At 48.3% G+C, this 12,537-nt stretch overlaps 1 protein-coding gene across 1 annotated transcript in view; it reads right to left on the reverse strand.

Moving 5' to 3' along the window:
- Positions 1–6,150: 6,150 nt before the first annotated feature.
- DNLZ (DNL-type zinc finger) overlaps positions 6,151–12,537 on the reverse strand; it is a 94,522-nt gene continuing 88,135 nt past the window's right edge. Inside the window, exon 3 of the mRNA XM_069609571.1 lies at positions 6,151–7,200. Within this exon, the coding sequence (XP_069465672.1) occupies positions 7,047–7,200 (154 nt within the window). The 3' untranslated portion in view covers positions 6,151–7,046. The remainder of the gene's footprint in view (positions 7,201–12,537) is intronic.

Below are 12,537 nucleotides of genomic sequence, written 5' to 3' on the forward strand. Positions count from 1 at the left end.
TTAACGGAGAATATTACTTTCCCAGGCCTAGATCTCTAGATAGGAAGTTGTGAATAGAAGTAGATTGAAAATTGCACACAGTGTCAAGAAAGTGTGCTGGGACACTATAAAACTCATTGAACAAAGGGCCACTAGGAGTGGGCTATATCCCTGGAGTTGCAGAATAGGGAACTGGATTGGATAACTAGGTACTCTTAGAATAGGCCCTTTTGATCTTTTTAATAATTGCTCCATCCGGACTGTGAGGAATCAGGAATGAAACTCAAACACACGTTTCCCATGTTTTTGGTTAAAGACTTTTATTGAAAATAAAGGGGTCGGGAAAAGGCCTCTCTGACCCTGCACCAAGAGGAAATTCCCTACCTAAACAAAAACTAAAGGATCAGTCTGTGTAAGGATGTCAAAACAAACCTGTTCTGTGTCCAAAGTTCAAGTTCTGTATGAGTTAATTTTGGTTTCTTTCAGGATACCTGGTTTTTCTCTGTCAGGTGGTGTGGTTTCCCGTTTCTTGTTTAACACAATCCTTTCCAATTGCCCGATATACTTTCCTGCCAGAACTTTAATCAGAATCTTCACCCACTCAGAAAGTTGCTTATATATAATGTTGCACAATATATCAGTTGTTATCCTCTCTCTGCTTCTTAAGTATTTGCACTGTGTACATTCACACATTAGAAGAGGGGTTTGTGATGTAGGCTCCCCCTTTTCAATATGTCCATTCTTTATCTCTTGCTGTTAAGTGGTCTCCAAATGTTCGCACTTGGCGTGCTTGCTGATAAACCTGGTGTCCCTACTGCTTCTGGGTTGACTCATCAGTCTTTGCTGATGTTGAACTCTCTTGCGGTCTGCAGATTAGGGATTCCCGCCTACCTCCTTCTCGTGGCTGCCTTTCCTTCATTCAGCGTTCCTCTGCTGCTTCCACTTGACATGCCTCCTTTCCTCTTGGCTGCGGTAGGTTAACCGCTGATTTCTTTAGTCTGAGAATGCCCAGGGGTCCCTCACTTCTTCTCCGTCTGCGAGCCACCTGGCTCCACCACGCCAGTTCCTTAAACTGAACACACTATGCATGCATAGGAAAACCACTGTTCTGTTCTATCTGTTCAGATGTTTAGGTAGAGCTTTCCAGTCTATTGGATTGGCAGTATTTTTCGTGGGGTGTCCCAACTTCCACAGGAGAAGCACTCCTGTTCTAGGAGGCGGTAGTCTGCAGGGAATCCACACTCCTCCCATGAGGAATCTGGTTAGTCTCCACTTTCCTCTTTTATCAAGAGTCTCTGTATCTGGGTCTTTATCACGGGACTCTTTGGGGTTACCTAGTTCTTGGAGTCTGGTGGAGCTTTAACAGGACCACTAGTTCTCGTGTCTTAATTTCAGCCCGAAATTGCACATGAATACCCCAGTGGAAGATACTTGGGTGACGGGATGGTTGAGGCTTTCCCTGTTAAGTATTCCAAATATGGTCTGGGGAATTAACTGGGCTTCTTCTCTTGACTCAGGACCTTTAACTCTCTTGGGGCATGGAATGGGTTTCCCCCAACTCCTCCAGATCCCATAAAGGTTGTCTCCCCTGTGGGAGGAAATTGAGATTTTAGACCTCTTTCGGGGGATGACAAAGTAGTGTCCATGAATTCGGGAGTATCACACCATTCTGTTTTCAAGAGGATAGGGATTGCAATTGGTTATTTATAATGCGCTTAAGACCCAGAGGTTTCAACCAAACCTGCTTCAAAGGCGAGCGCATTGCCCCTGAGCTATCCTCCAGAGACTAAATCTAGATCGAGGGATCGCTTGTGATGGTGGGATCCCGGGGAATCTTATTTCTTCCTCTAGTTTTGACTCAGTCTGATCTGAACTATAATCAGAGTTTATCTACCCGTTTATCTCGCTGAAGCCCACGGACCTCATCTCTCCAGCCCTAAAATCTCTCCACTGGCTCCTGGTTGCTTATTTGTATTTTGTTTATTTGTAGAGCGCATCGAGTTCTGGGGCAACTGAGGGCTATTCTTACATTACATAGTTATCCAAAAGACATTGTATTTACAGATTTACATATTTTTACAATTATTCACATAACACAATGATATATACAAGAACAGTGGTGTTGCTGTGAAGTTCAAGACCCTCTGCATCATCCACAAGGCTTTCTGGAGCCCCTCTACATCCAACTCTCTCCCTCTCCCTAAATACTTCTCTGCTGGAGCCCTTCGGTCATCTAACTCCAACTCTCTGCAGATCAGAGTGGGGGGTAGATCTCTCCTCCACAGCTACCTCCCTCTGGAATGGCCTCCCCGCCCCTCTCAGACTTGAGCCGGATTTGGAAGCTTCTCAAAACCCTCCATTTCCCTTTTTCCTTCCCTCTCCCCCTCCCCAGCTAATGTCCCGGTCTGCTTCTTGACTGGCTACCTAGGTCCCTCAGAGTCTTCAGGGAACCAGGCCCCTCCATTCCAGTCTACCCCTGCACTTGGTCTCCCTGGGCTCTCCCCAAACTGCACTTTCTCTCCGGGCCCCTCCTGCCGCACTTGCCTGGCTGGGCCTGAACCCTGCAGCCCTTACCTCGCATTTAGCTCATGGACCTTCCTTCCCCTGGCCCTGTCCACCTGGCCTCCCGTGACACTCACTTTTTCTCACTGGCCCTTCCGCTCTGACCGGCACTCCCCTGCCTCCCCTCTTCCCTGTACTTCTCTTACTGCATGTTCCAAATGCCACAATGCCTAGTAGGATCATTTTGTTTTTCCCTCCCTGTTCCCAACCCTCTTGTCTTGTTGCACCTCGATAAACAGTGTATAGGCGCATTATAAATACCCAATAAATACATAAATTTAGTTTGGTCCCACCTCCCACCAGGAGGTTTCTCTGGATTCTTTTCATCTCCATTCCTAGAATTGGGTGGGTACAGGGGCTCCCAGAGGGTTTCATACACAAAAGGGGCCTACCATCTCACTCCTCTTAACCTGTATCAGACTAGGAGATAAATTCAGGAAGGCAATTTTTAATCTCTTCCCCGCTGGATAGGAGAGTTAGTACTCTTAGGCCCTCATGAGTCTGCCGGTAGACTCACCTTACCGTTTCTGTCGCCTGTTATCCCAGTAATACCGGGATATTACAGGCAGCAGAGGAACAGTAAGTTCCCATTCCTGTGGAGCCAGAGAGAACTCTACGAGAATGGGAACACTGAAGCGCTGCCAGGGAAAAATCTGCCAGTTGGGGCTTCAACTACCAGCAGGCCAGGCCTGCCTGTAGTTTACTGCTCTAACCGACAGACTTGTAGTTGGGTGCCGGTACCCGTTGTTACCAATACTTTTTTAACGGACCTACACACTTATAATGAGGGCCTTAATCTCTTCTTCCATTTACTCTGACCCCGGGGCATAACATAAATAACTGAGTTGGTAGGAACATGAGTGCTAGGGAGATAATTGTATCCCTACTGGGAATTCGGCATTCAAGCGGCAACAAAATGTTTTAAGCATTCCCTGCCACATTTGTCCTAGTAGATAAAATGTCTTGATGTAGCAACTGTGGGACTAGAGTTGACTTTACTCGTGTGGGATCCCCAGTTTGTGTCAACTGAGCCGGATTCCACATCCAACGCCTTATGAGAGGGGCAGGAATGAAACCCAGACAAGTTTTTTGGTAAAGACTTTTATTGAAAATAAAAGGGGTTGGGAAAAGCTTCCCTGGCCCTGCCCGAAGAAGCATTACCACCCCCCCCCCCCCATCTAAACCAAAACTAAAGACCTGTGTGTCAGGATGTCAAAACAAAACTATCCTGTGTCCAAATTGTAATCCTCACACTATAAGGTGGAAAGGGACAGGTCTTTAACCTTGCAAGGTTTAGAAAAGCATTCATAAAGAAAGAATAAGTGGTTCAAACAAAAGTTCTTCAGGAAGTTCCCTTCCCCTGGATTCTTCTTCACTCCTTGAGGTTTTTATACACCAGCATTCTTTGGACCTCTCTAGGCGACCTACCACACTTGCACAAGAAAACTGTTAACTTCACAATTTTGGTTTCTTTCAGGATACCTGGTATTTCTCTATATCAGGTGCTATGGTTTGTTCTTTCTTGTTTAACACAATCCTATACAATTGCCCGATATATTCTCCTGCCAGGACTTCAGATTCACACTTGAAATTGGCTGGTATACTCTCCTTCCAGGTCTTCTGGTTTTCCACACTTGTGACTGCCTGATACACTCTCCTGCCAGGACTCTTCATTCGGGGTCTTCACCGACTCTCAAGGTTCCTTATATATAAATGTTGGATAAAGTATCCCACCGATACGTTATCCTCTCGCTGCTCAAGTATTTGCACGGTGTACATTCACAAATTAGAAGAGGGGGTGGTCTGTGATTTAGGCTCCCCTTTAATATGCCCATTCTTAATCTCTCTCTGTTAAGTGGTTCCCAAATGTTTGCACTCAGCTTGCTTGCCAATATGCCCAGGTGATCCCGCTGCTTTTGGGTGAACTCACTGGTCTATGCCGACATTGGTGATCTCTCTCGCAGTGTGCAGATGAAGGATTCCCGTCTGCCTCTTTCGCACATCCGCCTTTCCTTCATTCGCTGGTCCTCTGTGGCTTCCATTAGACAGATCTGCTTTCCTCTTCGCTCCAGTAAGTGAAACGCTGCTTTCCTTTATCTGCAAACAAGCAGGAGTCACTCACCGGCTCCTTCCGTTCCCACAGCTTCTCTTGGCTCTCCAGCTTCTTTCTCCATCGGTGAGTTGCCTGGCTCCACCACGCCAGTCCCAGCTCTTCGGTTCTCTGCTCTTCGTAGAGAGGTGCAGCTCTCTTTCGCCAGTCGTGACAGCAGCTGTCGCTGATTCACTAGAGCGCTCGCTGAGCTTGCAAGTCTCTTTTGCTCCACATTGCTTGATCTCTCTTCTTCGTCCCAGTATTACAATGATTCTTGGAACCAAAGTCCATTGTTGACAATCGACTTATGGAATTTGAATAAGCATTTTTCAAATGTTTTGAGGGCCAGTCAGTTCTGATGGAATGACAAGTGGAATTGAAAAAGGCAACTTCATCAGATTGGCACGATCAACCAAAGTTGGAAGGTTGGTTCAAAGTTGGAATCTGGTGAAAGGGGTTTTCCCTTTTCTTTGTAGGAAAAGCAGTAGATGCATGACAAAAAGCTATGAGGGTTTCAGACATGGGGAGGTTATTTTCAAGGGAAAATGAGGGATACCATGCCTGACCCGATGGAGCCAGAACATCCTCCCAAAGACGGTCTCTTCCCATGTGATCCTCCCTCATATAGCCACCCCCAGGGTCATGTAGCGGCTGCCGTCCCCTGGCCACAGGCGAGGTGGTTACCACCAGTAGATCAGTGATGACTCCACCGGATTCATCAAATGACACTGTTTATCAAAGTTGTTCCTCTTGAGTCTTGCACAACCTCTAGACCATATATGCATTCGCCCAGACCCCTTCCTGTAGTGTAAATTAATTTGTTGAACTTTACTCTTTGTGTATCATGTGTTCTGTTGGACCCCGACTGACACGATAGGGCAGCAGTGCCTTCCATAGAGATTACAGATCTCTATGGAGAAAATAATGGCTCAGCCCTTTTTTGACTTTCCATGTTCCACAAAGACGGCTCTGCCCATGTGAGACTAAGGAGGTTCAGATCATCGACTTCAGAAATCAACAGAGGTGTCCTGCAAGAGTCCATCCTCTCCATGTGTCTTTAATACTAAAGTGAAACCATTAGCCTAAAAAAAAAAAACAAGAAAAATCAGTTGGTACCTAGTCTTGGAGATACTGTGTGAAATCCTGCTGGGCACTATATACCTGAAGGCAAGCGTAAGACATTGCATGAAGTAAAAATCCATGGCTGGTGACATTTCCCAAGACTAAGACGCAACACAGCATGCTGGTTGCTAGATCCCTTCGACTTGTTAAAGCAAAAAAAAAAAAAACGCAAGCTTGGCACTATAATACAGAGACTAAGGGAGAGCTACTGGATCACACAGATGAAGGTGCTTTTCTTGTATGATGATGCTAGAACTTCACAGTAGGGTGCTACTTTCCCAAGTGCAATAAGAAGTTAGCAAGTAGAACACTGGGTCACTCGAAATAAGGGTATTCTGTGGACCAAAGTACATTTCCAAGCTCCCTATTACACAAGAATCATAACACAAGTGAAGTTTATGTTGCTTTAGACATGGTCCCAAAGAGAGTTTAATATAAGCCACCCTGACAACATTAGGACGTCAAAGAAACTTTGTATTTTGTTGGTCCACCATAGCACATTGTATCCAATGTAAAGACCTGCCAACATGGAAGAATACTCAGATCAGCGGGAGACCACAAACCACTGACCACCATACACAAGAGATGTTGACACTGAATAAATACTGGTGTAGTAATCACGCACAAAAACTGAACAACCTAATAGCTTAATATGAAATGAATTATGGCAGATTCAAAGAGCCTTCCGAGCCACTTATTCCAGCTCAAATGGACTGTCAAGTTAACCCCCTCATGCCGGTCAACTCTGCAGGACAGACTTGGGTCTTGCGCGGCTTACTTCACATCTGCCTCTCTTACGACAGCCCCAGAATTACCAAATTGAGTACTGGACTGACCATCGGCTTTTCTAGCACCTATCTGAATTCTATAAGTGGTAAACAGGAATGCACTCCCTACTGTTATCAATTAGTACACTCCTTTGTATTCCTACCTCGCACTGTTCGCCAATGCCACCCACCTTTGATGTGCACTTTGAAGTGATTGTATTGCAATTAAGCATCTTAAAAACAATAAATATCAATATTTTGGCTAGACTGCAAGTTTGTACTCACTCATTTTATATATTTTAATAACTAGTTGGCTGTGCCTTTCGTTGCTTCACCAAACAAACACGTCATCTTGAGCAGGAGTCTCGAGTCATACACATAGGTCTTTAGATTAACCAAAGACCTGCAGCAGGTAAAAGGACAAAATGTCCCTTAGTAGTTCTTTCTCTGTGGCACACGCCTTTATGAAAACAGATCAATTCCATAAGATACAGAAAACAGGATCATCTTATTGACTTCATGTCCTATTGTTGGGGTCCTGCTTTGTCCTTCTCCTCCTCAGACTGAGATGGGTGTGCCTTTGCTCCGGCAATGTCCTCATGAATCAATTCTATAGCCTCTTCTCCGAGAAGCCTTCTCACCTTCTCGCCTTTGGCAGCTAAGATTTCTTCAATATTCCTTAACAGGAGAAAAAGCAAAAACATTAAATGAGAAAATTGTCAGGTGGATTAAGAAATAGCCTCCAGCCAGGTCTGTTGATTATGAATAACACTTTATTGACATACCAAAGTATCAAATGTCTCCAGACCAACATAACCGGATGTCCAGTTGCACGAAACAAGCGTTTGCACACGAGCTTCACAAAACTTACTCCAATTAGGTTGAAACATTTTTAAGTAAGTGCAATTATGCCAAAATGTTTTATATATAGTTTTGGCAAGCTTAATTGGCAATATAGTAGTCACATTCCTTAATATAGACAGCAGTAAAAACAGCTCTCTTGGTGTAAATGTCTTCAAATATGGTCAACCTAAAGCAATTAGAACACACAAAACTGGTGTGAGCTAGTTAACGTGTGTGCTCTAGATGTCATTCTAGGGCATCTTTTTAATTATCCTCTCATGTTGCACAGTGGATTGCTAAATTGCACAAACCGTCAGTTGCTCAAGGGGCATTTTTCAGATTAAACAGTGTTCCAGAGTCCAGCACATCATCTGCCAAATAATTTACCACAAGCCACTGTGAAGTATTTCCCATGTTGTGACAAATTATGCAGTCACTAATTAACCAAGCAACCGTTTCAAGGAATTTTTGCAGTAGTTCTGTTTTATTTAATACCAAAACTCTGCTTTGCACTCACATTTTTCTGAAGCCCATTGGCCAATAAGTCCCACAACATTGCCTCTAACAGAGCAAAAGGATGTCAGACACGATTAGCAAGAAGGTCAGACACGATTAGCAAGAAGGTCAGACATGACCAACTTCCGGTGCAGTGAGCGGATGAGGACGTGAGCCTCCCATCGCTCTGCTGTGGCCGCTGACATCCTTGAGAATAAATCCTGCTCTCAGGCGGAATTACGATGAGACCTGTACACCTGCTACAAGTGGAACATCGCTGCTACAGATCGCTCTGTTTGAGTGAAAATGCAAGAAGGAAACCCCCTGGTCGACCCCTCGGCCGGAGCGAGCGAGGAGGCCAGTGCCATCTTGGGAGGCGATTGCGGTGGCGGGCTGCAGATTGCCAGAACCGGCAGTGTCAAAAGTGCCTGGCTGTATATTTGTGAAGTCACGGGCGAGCTTGACATTAGGACACCCCTGGCTAGCTCACCCCAGACCCCCCAACCCCCCAGTAGGAACGAGCCGGCTTGCATGCTGGGGCTCTCTCACCATAACACCATTGCAGGGCGGGAGGATTGTGCCTGCTGCCGGACATGTGAAGAAGCCAGGAGCGGACTCCCCCCGCCCCCCACCCCGGCCCTTTGCACTCACAGGAGACAGTACCGGCAATGAGCATCTGGAATGGCAAACAGACGACCGGGGCAGTGGAGAGAGCTTGCCCAGCTGGATAACAGGGACCGGGCCGCAGTGGTGACAGTGGCCTGAACAGCTGAGGTAGGAGTCGGGCTGGACCACTGCCTCCTGCTGACTTGAGGACAGTGACAGGCAGGACTCGCCACCCGTACTTCATACTGTGGAGATCAGGCCTTCTTTAAACATCCTTAGTGAAGGCGCAGGACCAGGACACATGGACCCTTCCCGAGGTACAGCATAGTTGAATGGTGGGGGTGGTCTGCGGCCTGGGGTGAAGGCAGTACGCTGGGAGTGGGGCTCCCATCTGCGGCTCACAATTGATAGAGATTACGCAACAAGTCCTCACATAACGGTCACCGTGGTGGACATCATAAGAAGTGCGCTTGCTGTGCGGGGTGCAGTTAAGAGTGTTGCTGCAGGGGTGTTAATGAAGAAGTGGGTGGCACCTGCGGGTCTCCCGGCTGTGCAACCACTGTGCCCAGGGACAAGAACACTAGAAGGAATAGGCACGATCGAGTTGTGTGGCGGAAGGACTGCCCCTGGGGTCAACTACACAAAACACCATGGTCAAAGATAAAGCTAAAAACGCAAGGCTCCAAAGCAAGATGGACCAATACACAGTGGGTGCCCCCCACGCCCAACCCTCCTTGACCCATGCCCCAGGAATGGCAGGCACGGGAGGAAAGATGCAAGACTCCCAGATCTCCCTTTGCGATGTCATGGGTGCCATAGGGGAGTTTAGATCCTCCATTGAGAAGATCGATGGCCTCTCAGCGGGAGTGCCCTTTCTGCTGCAGGACCTCCGTAACTTGGCCTTGAGGGTTGGGGAGCACATCTCGGACTCTGAGGATGCGATTAAGCAGATGGAAAAGCAATTAACAGCAGTCCCCCAGAAGCTCATGCACTTGGAAGACAGAGCCGAAGACAGCGAATGGAGCACACGCTGTAATAATCTCTGCATCCTCGAGGTACCGGAAAAGTAAGAGGGGGGGGCCTAGCATAGAGCACTTCTTGGAACAATGACTGGCAGAATTGTTTGCTCCACAGAAGCTCTCGAAATTCGTTTAGGTAGAAAGGGTGCACAGGATCCCAACGGATTGCTCCACCCAAGGTGCGCCTCCTTGCACAATAATCACACAGATCATTAACTTCCAAGACCGGGATGCCCAGCTACAAATGGCACGAGCCACTAGCCCCATCACATAAAAAGGCTACCGAATCTGATTTTTTCCGGATTACACCAGGGAGGTTCAGAAAACACACCAATCGTTTGACCAGTCAAGAAGACGATGCCCTAGTTGGGCATTAAAGCTTGCCCTTTTCCTCCCAGTGCAACTCAAGATATACCACAATGGGACCATGCACCTCTTCAACAATCCTAGGGAAACATGGACATGGCTAGAAACTTAGATTCTGTCGTTGCCTGGACCTAAGCCGCCAAGCGGGCAGCCACAACGAGAAACTGATCAGGGCCTGTCCCCAGCCCTGTTCGAATTGCAGACCATGGAATAGTCCACACCTGCATATATGCGGGAGGTTTTACGGAACCACTGGTTGAGAGGGATGTTTTTTTGGGGAGGGTTTGCTAGGAGTCGTTTCTGGTTGGGAGCCTCGCTTGAGGTATCCGTGTGGTCGGAGGGGGGGATATGGACAACAGGGTCATGGATCTGGGGGCAGATTGCGAACGCATATAGGTAGTAGAAATCCAACCCTCACCACCAAGTTACGATCCTTCACTACTGCTGTGGGTCTGGTGGACGCATAGAGAATGCTACATGAGTCTGCATCAGGGCACACATTTTTCTCTAACGTGCATGGCTCCATGTCGAGGACGGACTACTTCATTCCCCAGGGCAACACGCATAGGCTCTTATCAGCAACACTTCTAGCCAGAGGGGTTTTGGGTCGCTCCCCACTCCTTATGGAGCTCAAGAATGAGCGGGCAAGGCAGACGGTATTGTGGCACCTTAATGCGTATTACCTAGAGGTCCCAGATGTAATGGAAGGATTGTCCTGTAAAACGACGGACTACTTAACCATGAATGAGGGTACGGTCGATAGCCCAGTCACACTGGGAGGGCTACAAAGCGGTAGTCAGGGGGGGGGGGAGAGGGAGACAATATCACTGGTTGCGGCCAGGGGGGGTGTGGCCTGAGCTCATGGCGTAGAGACGCGCCTAACTGGAGCTCCCGTCCAGATCCTGAAAATCCTTAATGCGCTTGTCAGAATCCACAAGAAGTGCAAAAGAAAGCGAATCCGCCTCCAACCAGAGAAAGATTGGAGAAAATCGGAGCCGACATCCCATAAAACGAAGCTTACAAACCGGTGCCCCGTAATAAGCAAAATGGCGGATGGCACGGCGGACTGAGGAAGAGTGGAGAGGGAGATTAGCCTCCTCGACCGCCGCATCGGATCGAGCAAGATCAGGCACCCGGGCGCCGCCGCTGGCCCGCACCCTGCTGTGGCGAAGACAGCCGCCCGAGGCTCCAGACGGCTGAAGGACTAGCGGGCTGGCCCAGTGACGCACAGACCGGCGATGGCACCTGCGGCTGAAGGAGTGAAGGCTGCAGAGACTTGATGAGCTCACCGAAGCGCCCGGGAGGAGCGAGGTGCTGCAACAAACAGGAACGGGAGACCAGCTCGGCAGTGCGGACCAGCGGTCCCGCTGAAGCAAAGCGGGGCTGCAAAGCAATGGTAGGCATAGCTGTGAGCTGAGGAGACATCAAAAGGAGCCCACACTGGAACGCCAGGGAGGATCCAGCCTGTGGCGCGGGCGGGCTCTGGTGACCTGCGAATCGTCGGTGCTACAAACGCGGGGCAGAGCAACGGACAGGAACCTCACAACCGGTGTCCAACACACAATGATGAACGCTGCAGCTGATGACATACACCGGGCTTCAACAGACCTGGAGAAGCCACACGGAGCGACCTCCAGGATGCTACAGAACAGAAGGAGGTAAGGCCCACTGAACAGGCTCCAGCATCGAGGTAGCAGAGGGGGAGTAGGCACCCCGTAGCCCCTGTCGTGGGGAATGGCATGGAGCAGCGCTGCATTGGGGTCCACAAATAAAAGCAAACATTGCGTGAGTAGAGAATAGAGAATACACACTGCCCTAAAACCTTATCTGGTGGGGAAATGCTTCCTCCACAGAACTTTGGCACACAGTGTGACACAGCAAGAATCCTGGACAGCTGCCCCACAGAACTGGAGACTAGAGCTCAGGAGGCAACCAATGCTAAATGGGGAGACAACCTACTTCCAGTGGCAATTACTGATTGGACCGCAAAGGAACTCGAAATCTAGTACAGGAAACCATGTGTGCTGCAGACACGCAAGGGTCCGCAAGGGAGCTGCCGGGCCAACAGACAGTCGCATAGTGGTCAAGCGCAGACAAACACACCGAGTCCTGGGAGGCTGAAGACAACTAAACAAGGGAAAGGAAAGTCACTGCAATATAGCAAAATAGCACTGTTGAAAGAAGCCGGCGATGACGGCACCGTGGCAAAGCTCTGCTGAGAGGCAATCCAATGTCAGGAAACAAGAGGCAAGCGCACGCCACTAGTGGAGCAAGATTGCCGGACTGCATTGGCCACTAAGTCAACCTTACAGGCCGTCATGTCCCTAGGTCGCTGCTGGTGGTGGTTATGTCCCCATCTGGCAGGAAGAACAAACCCACCATCACGGATTCCATTGCGGCAGCCAGACCATGCAAATAAGCGCAGAATGCTAAAATGACCAGCACTGCTCTAGAGGTTCCAGACGAAAGCAATAAGGATAAGCAGGTGCTGGAAGACATAGCTGGGTTACGTACCTTTATAAAACACCAAAATAGAAGGTCAAAACAGACATGCAGCTGATGCGCCAAGACATGTGCAACCTTGCGGGACGCGTCACCAACACGGAGGCTGGGCAACAGGAAATGTCCGAAACACTAAAATATATCCAGATCAGAGTGCAAGAACAGGAGAGAAGGAACAAAATCC

Source organism: Ambystoma mexicanum, chromosome 8 (assembly GCF_040938575.1).
Source record: "Ambystoma mexicanum isolate Mex_15411 chromosome 8, UKY_AmexF1_1, whole genome shotgun sequence".
In the NCBI taxonomy this organism is placed as follows: Eukaryota; Metazoa; Chordata; class Amphibia; order Caudata; family Ambystomatidae; genus Ambystoma; species Ambystoma mexicanum.